Source organism: Megascapheus bottae, chromosome 16 (assembly GCF_031878675.1).
Source record: "Megascapheus bottae isolate mThoBot1 chromosome 16, mThoBot2.hap1, whole genome shotgun sequence".
NCBI classification, from domain to species: domain Eukaryota; kingdom Metazoa; phylum Chordata; class Mammalia; order Rodentia; family Geomyidae; genus Megascapheus; species Megascapheus bottae.
Genome location: NC_143524.1, coordinates 52,397,619 through 52,421,468, shown reverse-complemented (window position 1 = coordinate 52,421,468; position 23,850 = coordinate 52,397,619). Strand labels below are relative to the sequence as shown.

The 23,850-nt window shown below is 35.4% G+C and overlaps 1 protein-coding gene across 21 annotated transcripts in view; it reads left to right on the top strand.

Moving 5' to 3' along the window:
- The window catches only part of Dlg2 (discs large MAGUK scaffold protein 2), a 1,918,473-nt gene that overhangs the window by 1,266,091 nt on the left and 628,532 nt on the right, over positions 1 to 23,850 (top strand). For all 21 annotated transcript variants that reach the window (XM_090348516.1, XM_090348525.1, XM_090348524.1 and 18 more), the window contains one exon: positions 22,517 to 22,567. In XM_090348516.1, the coding sequence (XP_090204642.1) occupies positions 22,517 to 22,567 (51 nt within the window). The remainder of the gene's footprint in view (positions 1 to 22,516; positions 22,568 to 23,850) is intronic.

Genomic DNA, 23,850 nt, shown 5'->3' with positions numbered 1-23,850 from the left:
TCATATTAAAATGCAATTTCTTATATTAAAATAAGTTTTGGATTCTGTCTTAACAAACAGATTATAGAGGCAGAAAATGAAATCCAACTTTCTTCAGATATGCATATACATTGGAAATGAAGTTAAAACCAAGACTCAGATCTTCTGAATTTTTAGACATTAATCCAGATGGCAATCTAAATGAATAAACTTTTAATGTTTTATTCTTTTGGCTTATTTTGGCCTCATGTCTTTTGTCCTTTGAAATTATATCAAAGTCTTGCTTTATTTCTCATAATGTAATTCACACTACTTGAGAGTCTGAGATCTCAGGATAAAAATTGGAAGCCAGCTAAGGCAGGAAGTTCCTTGAGACTCTTGTCTCCAGTTATCACCAAAAAGCCATAAGTAGAGCTGTGGCTCAAGTAGTAGAACACTAGCCATGACTTTTTAAAGCATATCAAGGACTGCTGTCTAAACATTTAATAAGCATATACTTGTTTTAGTATGCATTATACGAAATACTTAGTATTTACTTTTTATCCTGTATTTTAAGGAAATATGTACAACTATTTTTCATTGATTCTGTACATTTTGTTTATTTATTTATTTGTTTTCTGCCACTCCTCAGGTCCTGAGTACTGTCCTTGGGCTTTCTCTACCACTTAAGCCATAGCATCACTTCTGACTTTTTTCTTTGTATATGGTACTTAGGAATTCAACCCAGGGTTTCATGCATGCTAGGCGAGCACTCTACCACTAGGCTACACTCCTGGACCCTATGCTGTGCATTTTAAAGTGAATAAAACACTGACAGTTTATAGTGCTGAGCAATTTTTAAACAAAAATACTGATTTTGCATATTCCTAAATCTTTAACTTTGCATAGTGTTATAAAAGGGTCCTATCAACACAGGCATACACACACAGAATTCTATTTCATTGGTAACTTGTGCAGCATCAAGAGAATAATGCCTCATGGCCTAGCACAGAGGTCCTTCAAGGAATCACAGCAGCAGAATTTGGGGCTTAGTCATGTACAGAGCTAACATCAAGGGAATAATACCATTTCTGAAACAACACATAGCACATGGACATTAACAAAGGGAAAAGGTAACCTTTATTAATAGAAGAAAAATATTACTTTTACATTTTCAGTTTAAAGCTCTGGGACACTTTTAAGTTTAAAAACAGGGAGACTCTAATCAAAATACATAGTATTCATAAACTACTCTATTTAATGACAACTTATTTGTACAACTACTTAAAGATACTGAAAACAACATTCTAAACTGTGATCAAATACTTCCCTATCAGTTGCCTAAGAGTCTGTAGTTTTTGGTGATTGTGCATGGGCTTATAAAGTTAAATAGAAATATGTATATATAAATATACATGTATATAAATTTAGTTTATTAAATGTGGTTACATTGGCTTCATACTGCACACAAAAAATAACCTGTTGGGAAAAGTAGATTTGAAAGAATACTTGTATTGTTGACTTACAACAACTTAAAAGGAAAAAAAGATCCATGGAATTGTGTAAATCACATGAGGTAAATATTTCAAGCATCATTTAACAGTGCTTTTCAAATATTTAGTGTTTTGCCATTTATTTCTGAGAAATGCTCTACTATATGTGCAATTTTCACACAAAAATTGCTTGGCAAAAGGGAGATGTTGGGGGCCACGAGTTTGGCCTAGTGGTGGAGTGCTTGCCTAGCGTGCACAAAGTCCCAGGTTCTATTCCTTGGTACCACATACATAGAAAAAGCTGGAAGTGGTGCTGTGGCTCAAGTGGTAGAGCACTAGTCTTGAGGAAAGTCCAAGAACAGTACTCAGATCCTGAGTTCAAGCCCCAGGGGAGTCTGAGACTAGAGCCTTTCCTTGCAGAATTCATCTTCAAAAGGACGAAATACTTGACTTGCTTTCCATTGCTCTGTGGAGGTTTTTTTAATTCATCTATATTCTAATGCTTATGACAATTTCGCCTTTAATATTAATCACAAGATAGTCTATTCATCACTGAGACTAAAATGTAGATGCACATAGTAATTGTGGTCAGTTTTGCTACAAAAACACTAAAGCAAAAAAAGAGCAAGTACATACATACCATGCCACATAAATAATTCTGTGTTAACAGCTGCTTCTCTTCTGTCTTTTAATAGTTTTAAAAATATGCATGAAATGAAAGCTTTAAAGATTAGTTTGCTGACTCTTCCATAATTACTTTTGGTAAACTAGTAAGGTCCAGTTTGTCTAAAATCTTGAGAGGGATTTATCAACTGGCAACTGAATGTGCAAAGAGAAGGAAAATGATCTTGAATGGGAAGAAATGTTGTTCAAAAGGCCCCACAGCTACCCTTTCCTTTGAAAGCTAAGTAGTTAGTTGATCATGACTCTCCCAGCAGGGGAGCCCTGTGGGTTACAGAAAAAGCAGACAATTACTATTTCTAATAAATGCATATACTAGTCAATTTTCCTTTATGAAAGTAAAAAATTCACATTTGAAAAATCAATGTCTCTAAAAATTATGTAGCCTTGAAATGCTTCAAAAAATGACGTATAAATATGATTTATACCATAACAAAAGCTTCTAGGAGATCTGACTCTTTTATTTGCCTTCATATATTGATGCGCTAACAATTCTGAGTAGAAAATACTAATGAAGCATGGTTTAAATTGTCTGATTCTAAATCCAACAATGCTGATAATACCTTTTAAATCAGATGCAAACTATGAAATTAAACCTTTCCAAACCTTTTTACTCATGAGAAACTTCCTGTAGATACCTATTTTTATATCATTTTCTTTATGTCTTTACCTATGTTGAGCTATCTATCTAGACTTCTAGAGCAGATTTCCCCTCTGTGAGAGTCACTGCTTAATTTCCCTGAAGCCTTTGCAACTAAGCATTTTCAGGTGTGCAAATCTTCTCCCTGGACATTCCCTTCATTCCAGACAAGGCAATGTGCAAATTTCTAGGACTCCCATATTACCATCTCTCAATATTTTCCTTACTTTGCTGTTGGTTCCTCACCCTGGTCTCCCTGCTTCAGGAAAGTTGCTTAGGTGATAAGACATTAACAGTGTTGGCTTACCAATCACAGCATTACCAATAGCAATTTTTTTTGCCAGTCTGGGGCCTTGAACTCAAGGCCTAAACACTGTCCTTGGGCTTTCTCAAGGATAGAGCTCTACCACTTAAGCCACAGCACCAGTTCTGGCTTTTTCTATGTATATGGTACTAAGGAATCAAACCTGGGTCTTCAGGCATGCTAGGCAAGCACTCTACCACTAGGCCAAACTCCTGGCCCCCAATAGCGATTTTTTTACCTTGTGGTTTTGATCATTTTCAGAACATAGCAGACCTAGGAAATTTATTTGGATTAATGAGTGTTATCAATTTCTGGACTTCACTGCCCAGCTTGCTATTCCTTGGTTCAACTTTGAAACTACTGAAGCATGTAACTTACAAACACTTCAAAATCTTTCAGTGAGGATATTTGCAGGATTATTGCAGGTCTAGTTACAGATTTCCCCTTTTTCCTCCCCCCCCCCAATTATCACTAAGACCAAGCATTATAGTTTAGCATATAACTCCTTTAATGATATTCTTTGGCAATAGGGAGAACAAGTACTTAGCCAAACTCCCATATTGGATAAGGAGAAGGACCAAATGAGAAAATTTAGGGAGAGCTGGGGATTATTATTTTAAAATTAATTTTTAGAAGGAATGATTCTTAAGCTTCTACTCCAGTCTTGTCCCAGTGGACAACCATTTTCTCACGAGGCTTATGAGAATTCATTGAAGTTCCCAAGTTTTCAAAAAATCCAAAACCCAGATTTAAACATGAATACTCATCTCAATCCATATTCTCTCTGTATCTCCGTTTCTTTACATTTAAAGTGGAGACAAAACCATTTTGACTTCATAGTAAGAGAATATCTTCAGATAATAATGCCATGAAAAATGTGTTACTTACAATGTATTTATAATTGAAGATTTATTTAGAAAATAAATTCAAGTTTGTCATAAAATTCAGATTTTAGATTGACTATTAGCATATTATTCAAATTGTTTTCCTTTTATAAAGTCATATGCAACTGCATACATATAAAGCATATAGATATATTTTATTTTTAAGCCTGAAAATTTCCCTCTAGGCCACAAAACATTTTTCCTGCTCTGGTAAAGGGATCTTTGATCTCTAACGTTTCCCTCATAAGTCACTTGGAATATGTGAACATGGGCTAGTTTATAGGAATCTGTATTGAAGATGTATTTGACTGTTGACTGGAAACCAGCAGCAATAATTGTATCCTATTTGATACTGGGAAAAGCTGAAGGCTGTGGTACTGTGCAAAAATGTCAGACATCAGTGGTTACATTTTAGAGAACTTCTAAAATTCTGCTCTAAAGAATACATGCCACGTTGCCAAGGCAATTTTCCTGATGCTAGCACTTTCTGTTTTTCTTTGAAGTTCTGTGTTTCAAGCAATCAGATATATTACTTAGGGAATATTTTTGTTCTATTGATTAATGGTTTGAAGTAGTCCGAAGTCCTTTACCCAGAGCCCTCTTTCCAAATGCTCTTCATTAACTGTAACAGACAAGAGGTGTAAAGCATTCACTATCTTCAGTAACTGGAATAATGCCTGTTGGAGCAGATTCTGCTGATGGCAATACCAGGAATTAACAATATGGAAGGGAAAGTTGCCTTAAAGCTACCCATTGGGGGAATTGGGATGGGGAATTGGATTTTTGTGGATTAAAATGTATTTTCTCTTTTGGTTTTAAAATGCATATATTTCAAAGCTGCGATTGGGTTAAATAGTTCTTGGTGAAGTTTGATTCATAAGGCAAACTTTTTTTTTTCAGTCGAAGGGCTTGACCTCTGGGTCTGGGTGCTGTCTCTCAGCTTTTCAGCTCAAGCCTAGAGCCTTACCAGTTGTTTCACAGTGCCACTTCCTGTTTTCTAATGATTAATTGGATATAAAGAGTCTTAGGACTTTTGTGGTAGGACTGGCTTTGAACAGCAATTCTCAGATCTCAGCCTCCTGAGTAGCTAGGATTACAGGTGTGAGCCCATAGAAACCCAGCTCATGCTTGCTTCTTTTACTCCCTGAGATGACAAGGTAGAAAAACTACACAAGCAGGCTGCCTCTGAATCTCTATAAGACCCTTGATTAGAGAGGAAATCCCCAAGCCATCCTCCAGATGCCCTTCATACTAACCATGTACTCTCAAAATAGTTGCCACGTTTTCTCTCTCTCCTTTTATGAGCCTAGACATCTAGACAAATGTTATTATGAGGATAAACGTAATAAAGACATGCCAGCTCTGTACTTAACAAGCTTTAAATATGAAAATACAGCCACCCACTACCACATTTAGAAAGAAACATCTATATGCTAAGCTTAATTTGTATGAATGACATGTATGAATGTTTCAAATATACTTATATGAAATATGTATGTAACAGGTGGCTAACACCTGTAATCCTAGCTACTCAGGAAACTGAGATATGGGGTTCCTAGTTCAAAGACAGTCCAGGCAGACAAATTTGAAAGACTTATCTTCAATTAACTACCAAAGAGTTAGTAGTAGAGATGTGCTCATGTAGTAGAATACCAGCCTTGAGTACCAAAGCTAAGTGAGAGCATGAGAGTCAAGTTTAAGTTTCAGTAAAAGAATGGATGGATGGAGTTTGTCTTGTGATTTTGCACATTTATTTACCCTTAAATATATATGTATAGGGATTTATACTACTGAAAGCTTAGCACTTCATTCTCTCTCACTCATACATACATGCACAACCTTAAATGTTATTTTTAAGCATTAAATATCAGCATGAGATGATTCAAAGAAGTACCTTTACAATTACCACATTTTGACCAAATTTTAAGCTTGAAAATAGACAACTGAGTGACACTTAAATCGATTCAATCAGTTACCAGTAATGCTATATTATTCATACTTTTAGCATTTCTACTAGTAATTTTTAGCAACTATCCACTTATACTTATTTCTGGTTCAAAAATATTTTTTTTCCATTCTTAGTGAGATGTTCACCCATGACATAGCTCTTTTAGTAAGATGATGATGTTGATGAGTTGATTCTATAAATATTCTGTTTAAAAACTCACTCTATCATTGAGACTATATTTAAAGCCTGGTATTCCAAATTATAATTTAGATAGGAACAGTGTCCTTATGCACCTAGGTTATGCTCACTTACTCAATATATGTGAAAATAATAAGGATCTAAAGCTGGCCCTAAAAATTCTTATTATTTCTCCAAACTTCAAAGCTCAAAACATGACGCATAGGTCTGATCCCTCGGTACCACATATGCAGAAAAAGCTGGACGTGGCATTGTGGTTCAAGTGGCAGAACGCTATCCTTGAACAAAAAGTGTCCAAGTACAGTGCCCAGATCCTGATTTAAAAAAAATTAAATTGTATCTTATTTAGTATCAATACAATCCCTCTAAGTGTTTTGGCTTTACTATTTTATTCATTTTAAAGAAAAAATGAATATTTTTTCAGAACCCTTTGGCAGAACATCAAACTCACTAATATTTGTGTTATAAAAGTATAAGATACAAAAGAAAGAGGTGAAAAAATATTAGAAAAAATGACTGAGAACACTTATTTTATATTTCCAAGAAACTTGGCAAACTTCAAGCAAGAAAAACCCAAGGTAACACACACACACACACACACACACACACACACACACACACACACACACACACATATATAGTGTGTGTGTGTTTGTATATATATATAATTCTCAAATACATGAATAACAAAAACAAAGCAAAAATCTTGAAGATGACAAGAAAAATACAACTTAACATGAAGAAGGTGACTACATAAGGTTCGTGTAAGATTTACAATTATAAACACTTTATCTACAGACAATCTGAATGACATGCTAAAAGAGCTGAAAGAAAACTGAGCTCAAAGTTTTATGTGCAGGAAAATAGTTCTTTAAAACTGAAAGGAAAAAAAGACAGTCCCAAATAAGGGTGAAGAAAATTTGTTTTAACAAACTTGCCTGAGTGACAAGTCTGTCCTTATATTTTCTCTTCGGCTAGTTGAAGTCCATTGAATTTCAGTCAAGCATGGCATTAATTAGTGAACTTTACCTTTTAGAGCAATTTACATTCATAGAAAACTTGAGTGAGAAGTAGAAATGATTTTTACAGACCCTAATAAGCTCCATCCACTGTTGGCATACCATGATCAGAGATGAATTTATTAAAAACTGATGAATGTATGCTGATATATCATCACAAAACAAAACCATTTATATAAGTGTTCAGATTAGGTTATTATACATTACATGGGTTTTGATAAATATACAGTTATTTATATCCATATTCATATCATCATACAGAACAATTTCACTGTGTTGTGCCTATTTTTTCCTTTGTCCTCACTTAACATAGGCCTTTCTCTAGATTTTCCTGTCCCAGAATGTCATATGTTTGCCTATAATCTTGTTAGATTTACTTTTGCCACTAATGTATATGTACTTAAATTTCTCCCAGGTTTTTCCATGTCTCAATCCCTCATTGCTTTTTTTGGCATTGAATAATATACCACTATCATCATTGACAACAGTTTAGTTATTCACCTACAGATGGACGTCATGGTTGCTTTATTAATTTTTTTCTTTTTTTGTAGATCATGGGGCTTGAACTAGACCTGGGCACTGTTCCTGAGCTCTTCAGCTTAAGGCTACCACCCTACCATTTAGCCAAGCCCCACTTCCCATTTTCTAGAGGTTAACTGGAGTCTCGGGTTCTTTTATGTCCAGGCTGGCTTTGAAACTTGATCCTCAGGTTTCAGACTCCCGAGTAGTTAGCTGTGTTGTCATGATTGTTTCCTAACTTTTGGATTTTTGAATAAAAGTACCATAGTGTACAGATTTTTCTAGACAGAAGCTTTTTCAACTTCTTTGCATACATGACAAGGGATGCATTGTCAACTCAAATTCATGTTCTTATTTTGAAGGTTAAAAAATCTCTTTCTCTCTTACTTTTGTCTTCTTCATATACATTTTTCCTAATCTGTGGATTCTTACATATAAGTGTGTATATATATATATATATACACACACATATATTCTTAATTATTTATGTCTTCTGCATATATATTTTTTCTTTTCTTTTTTTTTTGCCAGTCCTGAGCACTGTCTTTGGACTTTCTCAAGGCTAGAGCTCTACCACTTGAGCCTAAGCACCACTTCCGGCTTTTTTCTATGTATGTGGTACCAAGGAATCGAACCTGGGTCTTCATGCATTCTAGGCAAGCACTCTACCACTAGGCCAAACTCCTCTAATCTGTCATTTTTTTTAATGCTCTTGGAATGGTCTTTCAGCAAAGTTGTCTTAATGAAGTCTGACTTGTTAATCATTTTGATGGTGTCATATGTAAAAAGAACTTTCATATTCTGCAATTTCTGTGAGCTCTACAGTTTTTAATTCTATGCTAGGTCTATAATCATTTTTTAGTTATTTTTGGTGAAGAGGATAAGGTCTCTATGTAGGTTTCTTTTTTCCATCCACATGTATATCTGTTTGTTCTAGCATCATTTGTTAAAAAGGAAGTTTGGGCTCCGTTAGGTTTTGTTTGATTTTTTGGTCAAAATCAGTTGATTTCTGAGTCTATTTCTGAACTCTTTAATATGTTCCTTTTGAGCTATTTGTCTACTCACCAGTATCACACTATTTTTTTTTTTGTCAGTCCTGGGCTTGAGCTCAGGGCCTGAGCACTGTCCTTGGACTTTCTCAAGGCTAGAGCTCTACCACTTGAGCCTCAGCACCACTTTCGGCTTTTCTGTATGTATGTGGTACCAAGGAATTGAACCCGGGTCTTCGTGCATGCTAGGCAAGCACTTTAACCACTAGGCCAAACTCCCGGCCCAGTATCACACTCTTGATTACTATAAAGCTTACAGCTTTTGTCTTTCTGTATAAACTGTAAAGTCAGTTTATCAATATACATTAAGTATCTTGCACTTATTTCTTCATACTTTGTACATTCTGTCAATTTAAGACCTAATTATTTTACTAGTGGGAATGCTAATGTTAATGGTAATATATTTTTATTTTAAATTTCCTGAGTAGTTAGGATTACAGGCAAGGCCACCACGCCTGGTGAGTCTTTCAATTTTATTGTTCTTTTCAAATAACCAAGCTTGAGTATTGCTGGTTTTCTCTACTGGTTTCCAGTCTTTGACTTCAGTGTTACTTTTTAATTTTCCTTATTTCTTTTCTTCTACTTTCTTTGGGTTTAATCTGTTCTGTTTTTCCTAAGACAGAAGCTTATTTATTTTAGAACTTCATTCAGTGCTATAAAGTTCTAAGTTTTGCTTTCACTCCAATCTACAGTTTGATAAGTTATATTTTCAATTCTATTAAAAAGACTTTAATTTTTTCATCACATAATTCCATTGACCTGTATGTCACTTGTAAATGTGGTATTAAATCTGTATGTATATGGGGACAGTTTTTTTAGCTGTCTATAACAAATTTCTATTTCCTAATAATTCACTGTGGTCTGAGAACATCCAACATTTGATTTCTAATCATTTAAACTCACTAATGTTATGGCCCATAATATGGTCATAGATTTTTGCCTCATGTACTTTTGGCATTCTGTTTTAGGCCCATACAATACTTTAAGATTGGTTCTGTCTTCTTGGAGTATTGACCCATCTATTACTGTATGGAATGGTGTTCAATAACATGAGAACTTTTCCTGCTCTCATATATACTTTGTCTGAGATTAACATATCCACGACTTCTTTCTTTTCATTATTGTTGTCATATGTCTGAGCTAGATTGGCTTTGCTGATATCTTGGATGGTGTTTTCTGATTTCTTCTCTTTCATCATAGTTTAGTCAGGACTGAGGGGGGCAATATTTGGCCAGATTTTATGCTAAGACAACTTGACTTTACTCTATTACCAAAGGCTTTATAGGTTGATACTTAAGAAGTTTACAACTCCGCCAGAGAATTTATTTAACATCCCTCCAGTGCTTTTCCTTGTATGTTCTTGTGGTTCATTCTTGTGGTATATTCTTTTGGTTTATTTCTAAAGTCCAGAAATGGCTTCTGTCCACTCTTACTGTTCTTCAGAGATAGACATTGCAGTGAACCTTATTCCAACACTCTGAAACATTTAGGAATAGAATAAGAACATATATCACATGTCAGGCAATTTTATGGACTAAATTACTAAACGTACTAAATTACTATTTCATGTCATTTATGCTAACAAATTGTGCTAATTTGGTTAGTCTTCACAATTCTACAAAATTGTTATGAGCGCCACTTGACAGATGAGGAAATAAGGGCAAATATTTCACAGCTCATAATTGGCAGAATCAAATGAGCTCAGGATTAGTTTCTACCCACCACTCTATCAGCCTAAACTGTTAATGATGCATACTAATGATATAATCAGTGGGAAAATAACTACAAATATATTATAGAAGCACCGAGGGTGTCATCAGACTGTGTGTGTGTGTGTGTGTGTGTGTGTGTGTGTGTATGCCCATCTTCATGAAAATGTATTGTGTAATGTGTGTATAAATATGGGTAACAGGGGTGGGGGAAAAGAATGCTGGGATTGTTATATTTGATAGAAGGGCAGGATAATAATGTAAAATAAGACAGAAAAATTCTTTCCTTTAGTACCAGATGCAGAAATGCTCTATGACCCTTGGTAGAATAAGCATCCTAATGCATTATTTTTTTCAGCATATCAAAACTCAGATGAATTATCGTGAATCTGGCTGTACTATAGTTCTTTGTTCAAGCCTATGAAAATAGTATTGTGTTCTTAAAACTGGATAAAAGTGGCTATGACGGTATTAGCAAACATTTTGAAATACAGTTTACACACCTCGCTGCTGTGAAATTGCACTGGTTCTTGCACCTGTTTGCAAGAGCTTATTAGGGAATATTAATAAAGACACATGTTTGTACCATATCCATAAAAACTGGATGAAAAGATTATATGAGCTAGTAAAGAAGGTCCAAGAATATGTGTTGATTGATGGATTGATCTTGAAAGCTGCTGAAAGTGTGGCCTACATTGAGAGGAAAGGGGAGACAAGCTTATTGTTAGCAATATTTGAAGTAAAATACTCAGAGAAAAATTAAGATGAGTTACTTATTTGAAGTGTGACAATGGTTAGAACTTTTCAATATGAAGGCATTTTTTTCTAAGATTGTAAGAAATATAAATCCTTTAACATGAAATTTAATTAATTCATATCTTCAATAATTATAAAGTAGCTACTATGGAGGAATCAATTTATTATAGGTATCAGAAAAAAATTACTAGATAGCAAGTAAGAGGACAGTAGATGAAGGAAGAAGATAAATCCAAGTCCAAGGCAGGGCTGGACCACAGAGAAGACTACAAGTATAATTAGAGAGGTTTGGGGGCTATCTATGATTGGGGAAGACTAGTTTTTGAATTTCAGACATAAGATTTAACACTTAGTAATTCTACTCTTCCTTCCTCCTTAAAAGTATTCACTTGTAAATTTTGTTCAGCAAAACTGTGTAAATCCCAGCCTTCTATCAGTAAGTGGTAAGAAGGATTGGCACGAGAGTCATTCTTGCATGTTGCTTACAGCTGTGAACTCTGGAGATACCCCCTAACTTAGAATTAAGCTTCCCAAATAGTAAGAATTACACTATGCTATCAAACGCAGTGAATGAGTGTGGTGGCAAGATTAATGTAAGCTACTACCTGGCATAGTACAAACTTCATAAAACCTAGTGGTGAACTGGGTATTTGTGGCTCACACTCCTAATCCTAGCCAGTCATGAGACTGATCTGCTGATTCAGTTTCTGAGAAAGCCTAGGCATAACTGTCCACAGGACTCTTATCTCCAAAGAGCTGCAAGTAGAAGTGTGGCTCAAATGGTAAAGCATCAGCCTTGAGCAAGAAAGCTAACAGACAGTGTCCAAGCCCTGAGTTCAAGCCCCAGTACTGTCTCCCCAACCTCTCCTAATGATTATTCTAATCACATTTTTGTGATTATGGATAATAATAATGAATTTCAGGGGGTTGATAAGAAAAATCTTTCTGATTTCATGGAAAAGATGATCTCAGACTAATAGATATGACATTACATACCTCCAATAGAAAAATAAGACAAATATTTTTGGAATATTACTGTGCCCCTAAGGCTTTACTCTAGTACTGAAGGAATTCTAGGCATTCAAAATAACTTTTTAGATTCATAATAATGGTAATGACATCAAGTGAGTAAAAATATTTGAGGTAGACTACATGACATTGGTAAAAATTAGTAAATGAACCAAAGGAAGGATATACTTAATATTAAGTTCAAAACAATGCATGGCTAGGCAATTGTGGAGAGGTTTCCCAGTACTGAAATTTGAACTCAGAGCCTTCCATCTGCAAGGTTTGCTTTCTCATCTGGTGCTTGCCATTTGAGCCACATTTCTAGCCTAGCTTTTTTTCTGGTTATTTTTGAGATGGAGTTTCATGGACTTCTCTGACCAGGCTTTTGTTGAACAGAAATTCTCTGTCTCCGAAGCTCCTGAGTAGCTAAGATTATAGGCTACTGAGACCTGGTCAGAAATCCTTTGGAAATTCAGAAATACAGTATGAATGATCTAGAATATACTTTAAGAGTAAAGAAAATTAATTTAAAACTAATCAGATACCAATATCATATGATAAGGATGTCTTATGTATATTATATCTAAATGCACAAAATAATATAGAAAATATACATATATTAAATGATAAGAATTTCTTAACATATACAAAGAATAGACTTCTACTGAAAGAAAAGATATGGAAAGATGGGTGCTGGTGGCACATGCTCGTAATCCTAGTATTGGGAAGGATACATATGGGAGGGTTGAAATTTGCAACCAGCCTAAGCAGAAAAATTCATGACATCTTCTTCTCAACTCACAGCTAGCTACATTCTTTTAAATTTTTAATTGTTATTATAAAGGTGATATACAGAGAAATAACAATTACATAATTTAGGTAATGAGTACAATTCTTTTTGAACAGTATCACCTCTTCCCTCATTTTCTCCCAGTTTTTCCCTTCTGACCCCCAAGCCCCACAAGTTGCATAATTGATTTTCAGCATAGTGTCTGGTGAGTATCATGGCTGCATTTTTTCACTCTTTGTCCCACCATTTCTGTGCTCCCCCTTACCCTTCCCAAAGCAGATAAGCTTAAGTACAAGACAAAAGGTAGAGCTGGGTGTCAGTGACTCATGTCTGTAATCCTAGCTACTCAAGAGGCTGAGATCTGAGAATCTCGGTTCAAAGCCAGCCAGGGCACAAAAGCCCACGAGACTCTCATCTCCACTTAACCACCAGAAAACAATAAGTGGCATTGCTGCTCAAGTGGTAGAGTGGTAGCCTTGAGCTGAAGGGCTCAGAGAACGGTGCCCAGGTCCAAAGTTCAAGCCAACAACAACAACAACAAAAAAGACAAAAAAAGACAGAATCAAAAACAATGACAAAGGCAAGGGGAACAAACAACCAAAAAGCAAAATACAAGAAACAAACCCTCTTGTTTCATTTCTTGGATTTCATTTTGATATACATCATTTAAAAAATGCATTTAAACATAATAAAATATAAAGAACTCTACACAGTCACACCATGAGACTACAGGAGGATATTCTTAGACATTCACAGAGGCTCATAGCTGTGAGCATATAATCATGTAAAATGATGTCTATTGAAATGAATTCCATGAAGTGGAAACATAGCTGGGTACATTCTAAGCTCTTGTTAGACAGAGGAAGCTGGGTGCTGGTGGCCATACTTATACTAAACTGCATGAGAGGCTGAGATGGGAGAACTGCAGTTTCAGGCCAGGCCAGACAGGAAGTTTGTGACTCCATGAGATGCCCTCTCAAGCTTGGTATAGTACCTTGAGTGGGCCATCCCAGCAGCTACAGAAAGACTGAACTAATTGGATTGCAGATCAGGCACATGTTGAGTAGAAATGTCTGGAAAGGAATATTAAAGTCAGAGTTAAATGACTGCCTCAGCAATAGAGTACCTGCTTGGGAAGTGCAAAGTCCTGAGTTCAAACTCCAGATGCACAAAAAAATGCCCTAGAGAGAAAGATTTTAATAAGATACATAAATAGCCTTTAAAAAGTGATAGTTCGGTTATAAAACATGATGGGTCTGTTGATACACAATGTAATATATATACACATATTTATATATGGATATAGTATGAAGGAAATTGGGGTACAGTATATTTATTCTAGATGACCAATTGTGTTTTAAATGTATTAAATTAGGAATGATATTAGGCCACTAACTCAGAAAAGAAAAAAATTAGGTGAGAAAAAAAGGTGAAGTAAAAGCTAGATAAAGACTATAAAACAATAGAGATCAGAGCACGGGGAGTGCTTGCTTCTGGAGAGAGGAAAGGAAATATATTTACACACAGAAGTCATTATTGAGCCTTTGGATTGCCTTTTTTGTGGTAATGGAAAACAAAGCCCATTGTCTAATATTGAGGCCAGAGAAGGGATGACTAAGACAAGACATTGATAATTTGCCTTGTGCTACAGTCATGTTATCCCCAAATCGAGGAGGAAATATTTTCAGCACTGTGTTTACATCATCAGATTACTAAAGCCTTAGGCTTTATCACTCAGTTTATTTTTATTATCTTTAAGTAGTTGTACATTCAGCATGTCAGTTTATGAGTCCAATGTAGTGTAATCAATGTCACGTGTTTTTTCCAGTCTCTCTCTATACAGCACATACTCTCTGGTTCCCCAGTTCCATTTTCCCATACTTACATAGAATACTACGAATATTTTAATCCACTTTTCCTTTGTCCATTTCTTTAGCCTCTCTCCTCTTACATCCTCTACCTCATGGAATATATATTCCAGTTTCTTGGCATTTGTTGTGTTAAACTATAAGTTAGTTGTTCATAGGAGCTATACTATTGAAATCCATCCCTCTATAAACCAGGACTCTTCCCCTGGAGATAGTATACTTCTGTCAGTTTGTTTGTGTATATCTGACAACATATTGTCATTGCTGAGCCCTCACCCCTTTTGCCTGCGCGTAGAGCTCTTAATTCTTCAAGTGATTTACACAAAGGGATGGGATGATAGGGCAACAACCTCATATATCATGATTCTGTGCAAGTGCTGATCAATAGTTTGATTAATATCGCTTAGTGCTCTCAAAGAACATAGTCAAACTCATGAAATATTTAAGCAAAGCAGCCTGTACCAGGCTGGAGCCAAATGCATGCATTAAAAGCACCTGCTCTTCCTCCAGCTTGTGAATCATGAAATAGAACTGAAAAGAATGTGCTATTTTCTAATCACAAGCAAATCTGGGAATGGGCATATTATATGATTGCATTTCCCTTGATTAAATGAACTTTCAACCTAAACAAACTCTTTGTGTATAAAGATTTTGTTTTTTTTAAATACATTTAAGGATCCTAACCATTATCTTTAACTTTTCCTAAAAGTAAGAGTAAGAACACTTTATCACAATCAATTTATAGGTAAAGAGCTGCTTAATTATTAAGTTTATACTCAATTATCTAGCTTCACCTTCTAACGAAGGCAGAGAAAACCCACTGAAAAAATAATGAAAAAAAAGAAAGAGAGAAAGGAAAGAGGAAAGGAAAGAGGGAGTGAAAGAGGAAAGGATGGAGGAAAGAGGAATAAAGAAAGGCAGAGAAGATTATAGAATATTATCTTCTTTATTTGGTAGAACCCTAATTTATCAGTTCATAGAATTCCACAGTTTGTTCAATCAAGATTAAAAATTATGTGTGAAGTAATGCACATTCTATCTGATGAATATAACTGTAACCCTTCTATTCATTACAATAAAAAAGATTAAAAATTATGACTTAAAGTCAAAGTTCAATCCTAGAACACATTCCAGTGAATAACAGGAATAGTGACACATGAAAATTAGAATAACTAAGAATATCAATAATGTCTGTTTATCAAAAGTAAAAATGTCAACTTAGATTAGTTTCTTGTAACTGAATAGTTCTCACAAACTATTGAGATGCATACCTTATACAAAGCAGGTATTCTATAAAGCTTAAACAATCTTTTGCTTACAACCAATCATTTGAATGCATAATAGTTACATGCAGATGTATGTGATGCATGCAAGGATAAATTCTTACACCTTACAAGTAGTAACAATAGTATGGAACAGCACTACTATAGAATCTAGGCATTTTGGCAACAAATTTAAGTTTTTTATGTCTCTATGATAACACTTCTTCACACATGTAGGTTGTGAGGAGGCACATTTGTTAAAGATAGGGATGGAAGCTGAGTGTCAGTGGCTCACACCTATAAGCCTAGATACACATGAGTCTGAGATAATGATTGAGGTCAAACCAGGGAGAAAAGTCCATGAGATTCCATATCCACTTAACAAGCAAAGGAGACATTTTGCAGAGAGGGCTCAAGTGGTAGAGCTCTAACCATGAACAAGGAAAAATGAGTGTGAGTCTGAGACTGTAAGTTCAAAACCCAGTCCTCACACTTGAGAGGGAAAAAAAAGGAAAGGGAAGGGGAGGGGAGGAGAGGAGAGGAGAAGGGAGGAGAGGAAGAGAGAGGAGAGGAGAGGAGGGGAGGGAGGAGGGAGAGGAGAGGAGGGGGGAGGAGAGGAGAGGGAGGTGAAGAGAGGGAGGAGGAGGGGAGAGGAGAGGAGAGGAGAGGAGAGGAAAGGAGAGAGAAGAAGGAAAGAAGAGAGAGATGAATATTTGGATTAGAAAGGATTTTCAGCAAATTTTGCATTAGAAAGCAAATTGACTTTTAAGCACCAATTTATATTGTTGTTGAAATTTTTCACGTTTGATATTTGATCAAATAATACAATTGGGCCCTAACAGACTTGTTATCCAGAACTATTAATATTATTATGCCATGCTTTTGAAAATCTATTATGAGCCGTATACTTAACATATGCAATCTCGTTCTCATTAATTTCATGAAATTGTGGATTTCTTGCTAAGATTTCTTAACTACTCACCAAGTGTGCTCTGTAGTTCATATAAATTCTCTAATTGTACACTCATAATAACCATATGAGGAAAGTACTGTTGTTAATATCATTCTATGTGTGAAGAAATGGAGGTTTTTGGGAGACTGGGGATGTTTATCACCTCTACAAACTTTGTGAGTATTAAACACGGGTTAAAATCTGTGTCTTCTTTCTTTTCTGGAGCCCACATTCTTGTCTACTGATCCTCTGGAAGATTACATAGAGGATTCAAGTGTAAAGAGCAATAAAGACCATGACATGTTTGCTCTAAGAAATCCTCCAATGAAAAGGAAAGTTAAGAACAAAGTACTAGGAAGAGGAAAGCCAGTAAACACAAGTGTTCAAGCGTATAAACGTAGACATATATGTATGTATCCATGTTGATTTTCTAGAGGGTTCCTTGGTGGTATATCTCTATCCAATCAACTATCCCGAGGCAAGATGATGTTAATGAGGTTTAAAACACGAATGACAGAAAGTTTGCATCCAGGGAAGATTGCATCCTATTAATAACCTAGATCTTTGAGAACATCTGATTTTACTCACCTAACCAATTCCATTTATCAGTTCATGAAACCATCTCTTTATATACGATAGGCTTTGTGCAATAAAATGCATCTACAGATAAAGCAAAATGGTATGGTTTGTGCTTTGCTCTAGAAGTAACAAGAGGCCATGATAATTTTAAGAATATAATTTTCTTGGTTGTCATATTCTTCCCCAAGTCGGGAGTGGTGCTGTGGCTGAAGTGGCAGAGCACTAGCCTTGAGCTGAAGAACTCAGGGACAGTGCCCAGGCCTAGAGGTAATGTTATCTTCTTAAGCAATAATGATAAGAGATAGATCTTTTATTTAATAATTGCTTGTAATACCTCATGTACAAACAATAATAGATACACAATTGCTATACAAAGCAAATAATATAGATCAACATTGATTTAAAATATGGTGATAGTGGGGCTGTGATTGTAGTCTACATTTGTATTTTATATACACGTATTTAGGTCTTGATATCTTTGGTTAGGGGGGACTCTTTGAAGGATGTGAGGTTTTTTGAGAATGAGGATATGTCTTGAAACATCTTTAGTTTCTCAGTGTCTATCACTATTCCTGACACTCCATAGATATTTAATAATTATTCATTGTACAGAAATAGGGTTCAGCTAAAGAAGTCACAGCTTTACTATCATTGTTTCTGCACTTGTTAAAATGGGTAACATGGAAAGGTATAAAAATTAATTCTTCAAGTTCAGTCTGTTCTTAGCTTTAGTGAAGTTAAGGAACTAAAATAAAATTCAGAGAACCATTAAGATTCCAATTAAAGAAGATTAAGACATGGAATAGTTCACATGAGTTATTCATGAAAAGAAACCTCTTTTTCAGAAGATAAAAATACATCTCAAAATCAAATTATGTCATCATTGAGGCAGGTGGTTGCTATAGCAGCAAAGGAAAAAAACCAACAGTAACCTTAACTAAAGACTCTCAAAGAGAAAAATATGTAGTCAAAATTCATGAATTAGAACATGAGATAAAAAGTCTGAATGTGGGTAGGCTGTGGGTCATTCCCTGCACTTGAATGCCATATAGGCCCAAGAGCTCAGAAAAGTGCTGGGCAAAATGGGGTAACCAATTTGATTTTCTGGCCACTGTAGGAGCTGCCAGCTGTCATCATACAACCATCAAGTTCAGCATAAACAAATTATTAAAGAAAAATGTATTGTTTTTCAAAAGCAAAAAATTTCACTTATTTTATTGAACCTCCAAGTCTACAAAAATGCTAGTCCTATCAATTCTTCAGGGTCCTCAGGTAAAGAAAAGACTGTACATGATAGTCAGAACTAAAACTGAAACAGGAACTTCATCCATGCAGCTCAAACTATCAGGAGCACAAACCATTATCTGGAGAGAGAAATATTATAGGAAGAATTTTTTTTGTATAGTATTTTTTTATTGTAATTAGTAAAAGGGTTACATGATATTTGCCAGATAGACGGTGCATTAATTCACATACATTGATACCCTTTCACATGTCTTGGTACCCGTATCCCTCCCCCCCCCACACCCCACACCCGTCTTGGTTTTCCCCCCTTCCCTATCAAATTTCAAATATCCAAATACAAATAAATTCAATATATCAGATAACAAGGTGAGATACTATACCAATATGAGATAACCAAGGGACAGCAAAGGAGATGAGAGACAACATAGTACATTAAGGACAACAATCATTCATTATATGGCTTTTGTTTCACTATCCTGGAAGTCCTTTCAATTAGTTTCACATTGTATGTCCTTATGTATCAAGATTTTGCTCTATTACAAATCTCTGCTAGTAGAGCCCAAGGTTTCTACTGATTATGACGAATGAGGGAAACCACTGACAATCAGTTTACAATTGTGTGTGTGTGTGTGTGTGTGTGTGTGTGTGTGTGTGTGTAAGAATTCTTTTCAGAAAAAGACCTCTAGTAACTGATCATTGTGAAATAAGAACCTGGGATTGGGGGGCTAAGAGCATGGCCTAGGGGTAGAGTGCTTGCCTAGCATGCATGAAGCCCTCGGTTGGATTCCTTGGTGCCACATACACACACACACACAAAAAAAAAAAATCTGGGATTAGAATGAGACCAACATGACAAACTCCCACAACAATGAAAACTCTGTAATTCTCCTCCACAAACAAATACCCATACATCAGTGAGAGCCATTTATAGCACATTACTGAATGAAAAAGACACACAAGATTATATTTCAAGGTGAGTAGCTATAGATACTCTTTGGTTCTGAATCACTCACTAAGCAGACCCTATCTAAATAAAAGTGGGAAAAATAGTGAAAGAATATTCTGTGTAGTGGTTTGAAAAGGCACAGCCCAGATTTACATATTTCTGATTAAAACAGAAGTGCTCTGAAATCTTTTCTGTCATGCTTTTCATCAAAATCTCTTCCAAGAAAGGTGTAGAACTTCCTGTTGAAGAGATAATGGGTACCACATAGCCCCTGCTGACTTGCTGATGAGGGCACAGCCATTAAGGCCTCTCAAGTGTTCATCAGTCAGTGTTGAAATTCTGCCTTGCTTATGCTAAGTATTGTTCATTTTTTTTCTATGATTTCACCCAAACCTCTTGTAGACATCAATGCTTTCATTTAAACACAGTGGTGCAGACTAGATGGCACCTTCTCTTCTTATAAAGAGATAAATGTTGAATTGGGTAAATGGCATTACTTTCTTGGATTGAGAACTAAACATGCGAAGAATACATGTGAGCCTAAGATACTTCATCCACCTGCACAGGAAATGTGATAACAGCATTTAGAATATGCAAGGATGTTAGACTTAATGAATAATAATTTTAGAAATATAAAGCCAAGATTTTGGTGGGCCATCACTATGCAATGTGGTCAGATTGTCTTTTTAAGAGCTTCCTAACAAAATGACATTCACCATCTTTAGATATTTATTATCAACAGCTTATTTTTTTATCTTTGAAGTTTATTTTTTTTTCTTTTCCTTCCCTAGATTGAAACACTTTAATAATGTGAAGGAGTTCACGCTAGGAAACCAGTGAAGCAAACAAAAGCTTCATGGAGCCATACTGAGCAAATGAAATCTCACATTATTTCAGCCTTCCCCCATTCTTCCCTCCTTCTGTCCACAACAGAAAGTTATGAGAAATGAACATAACATGCAGATGGAAGCCTATACATAGAAAGGATGTATGAGGGGTTTTTATTTCCCCCTTTTCCTCTCTTCCTTTTACATGTACCAAACAAAAGCCTCCATAAAGTTCTGAAAGCTTTCTGACATCATCAAGTCCTTGTCTGGGAGTCATTACGATGCTAAAGCCCAGAAAATCAAATTTTGTTTTGGACTTCTTGATAATTTAGTAGCACAGTACAAGGTGATTTCACCAATTATTGGGTGTAATTGGATAATAAGAAAACATGCTGTATGTGAGTGGTGGGTACACAGTAGCCCTTTGACATTTCCATTCTGTAGGTTTGCTGATTGTAACTACAAGTATGGCTTCCATCCATCCTCCCTCATGAATGAGAATTCACAGATATCTGTGTTTCTGAATCAGACAAATAAGTCGATCTCCTGCGTAAGCAGTTCATTTATATTACCTTTTATCCTATGTCAAATGCTTCATGTCAGGGTCTGCATTGGATAAAGGTTCTGTTTTTCTGGTGTTTGCTTCTATAGAGCTCCTATAACAAGTCCTTTGTTTCAAATCTCTTAAAATGAAACTGCAAGCTAAAGTGAGAATCTTTCAGAAATTACAGTTTTATAGTTACATGATCCTAGACTCTAACAATCTTATTAGGACATGTATTAAACAAACGCAGTACTTGTTTTGAGAATTCTCTTGCTCAAGATTCTTTTTGCCTGGCTAAGAAAAAAATTGTGAAAGATGAAAGAGATTGAATATTTGTTAGATTGTTGTTGTTGTTGTTGTTGCTGTTACTGTTAGTAGTGGAGATTGAACTCTGGGTCTCGGTGCTATCCCTGAGCTCTTCAACTCAAGACTAGCATTTTACCACTTTGAACCATAGTACCACTTCTGGTTTTCTGGTGGTTAGTTGAAGAAAAAAAGTCTCATAGACTTTTGTTCCAGGCTGTCTTTGAACCATGATCCTCAGATCTCAACCTCCAGAGTAACTAGGATTACAGGCATAAGCCATCAGTGCCCAGCTATTCGATTTTCTGCCAGTAACTCTTCATAGTATCTCTGTACATCTTTTGAAATCTAAGGTGATTGACTTTGTTTAAAATGCATGTATTTCTCTCAGTAAATTCAAATCTATTCAAGGGTTAGTTGAGAGTTTAAATCAGTTTCCCTCTAGAAAATTTATGTCCTACTCTTGTCTTTTCATATTGCTACTAAAGTATATGGGCATAGTTTTCTGGTCCAGGGCCTCCTCATTAATGTAATAAAAGAATAATGAGAATAAATTACCTGAACTTGAGCCAATAAGGAAAATATATCTTAGCTAACACAATCCTTAATGATGTTTTACTAATAAAAATGATATATACTTGTACTGATGTCACATTGACTTTTAAGGGCATATTTTAGTGTTTTCCTATGAACTTAAAAAGACATTAGCAAACAATTTCCCTTGTAATTATGACATTGCCCCTAGATGATTTTTCTCAAACTCATGATATATATTTTATATTATTTTTCCTCCCTGAAAACCATAAGTAAAATTCTGATGTATATACCAGGCTTTGATCATCTTGTTTTACTCATATATTTCAGAATAGTTTAGATTATATTTCAAGAATTATATTAGAATTATATTCAAGACTGTTATCATCATAAAAATTAAAAATGTGGTTGACTTATGGCCAGAATAAAAATGAAACTCTCAAACATTTTTAATATACAGCATTTCCACCTTAATAAATTTTTTTCTCTTTTATTTGCAGGTCAATGGGACAGAAATTGAATATGAGTTTGAAGAAATTACACTGGAGAGGGTAAGAAAAAATTTTATTTTCCAAATCACAATTTCACCTCACACATTCTAGTTCCTAATTGGTCGTCTTGTGAAGTCACATGACTCTATATCACAACCTGGAAATTTCCCATAGTACTCACAGTGAGACTATTAATGAAATGATTGCAGGAAGAGCACTGAGACATCAAGCCAAATAAACAGAATGTTTTGTATTTACACTACATTGCCAAGAGCCGGGGAAATCGATAGGAAAAAGATAAGTGTTCCACGTTTTTATACTTTATTTTTTTAAAAATTATTAGTCTACTAGCTATATACATTTCTATTATGTGATTCTATATATTCTTATTTGTCTGACATTGATGTCATCATCAGAACTGTAATTACCATGCCTCTTGTAGAGAGAGAGAAAGGAATTTTAAAACCACCCACTTAGAGAAAAATAGGGTAACTCTACAAACTTCTGTGAACATTCTGGAAAGAACTTGGTAAACACATTTGACAAGTAAAGGAAAGGTTGCCCATGGACCTAATATATTTAGGCATTTAACAAAGGAGTAAGAGAAAAGCCATACACTCTCTAGACAAAACAAAGTGCCAGAAAACATTAATAGGATCTTTATAATTATTAAAAGATGAATGAGCCGGGCGCAGTGGCTCACTCCTGTCATCCTAGCTACTCAGGAGGCTGAGATCTAAGGATCATGGGTTCAAAGCCAGCCTGGGCACTAAAGACTGTGAGACTCATCTCCAATTAACCACCAGAAAACCAGAAGTGGCACTGTGGCTCCAGGGGTAGAGCGGTAGCCTTGAGTGAAAGAACTCAGGGACAGCGTCCGGGCCCAGAGTTCAAGGCCCATGACCAAAAAAAAAAAAAAAGGAATACTGCACATGTGAAAACTTTCTAAGCAATAATGGAAGACAATAAGCATATTTTCTTTCTAATTGAGTGAGCAAAAGTCCTCAGAGACAGCACCATGCCCCGAGTTCAAGCCCCACTACCAACAAAAAATAATATATGTGTACACATATACATCAAATAACACAAACCTACACATACATAGATCCATGCATGAATTGTAGACATATATTCACCAGAATGTCAAAACTGATGCCATCATGGTAAGAATTGTTCAGTGATTTTTTTATTTCTTCCTTTTGAGTGCCCTTAGTCCCCACATCAGTTGTAATAAGCATATAATACATTTATAATAAGCAATAAAATGTAAGTGTTTTTCTGTGAACCTTCATTCAAGTATAAATTAACACTCTAGACCTTCACATTAGTTCCCAGCTCCTTTG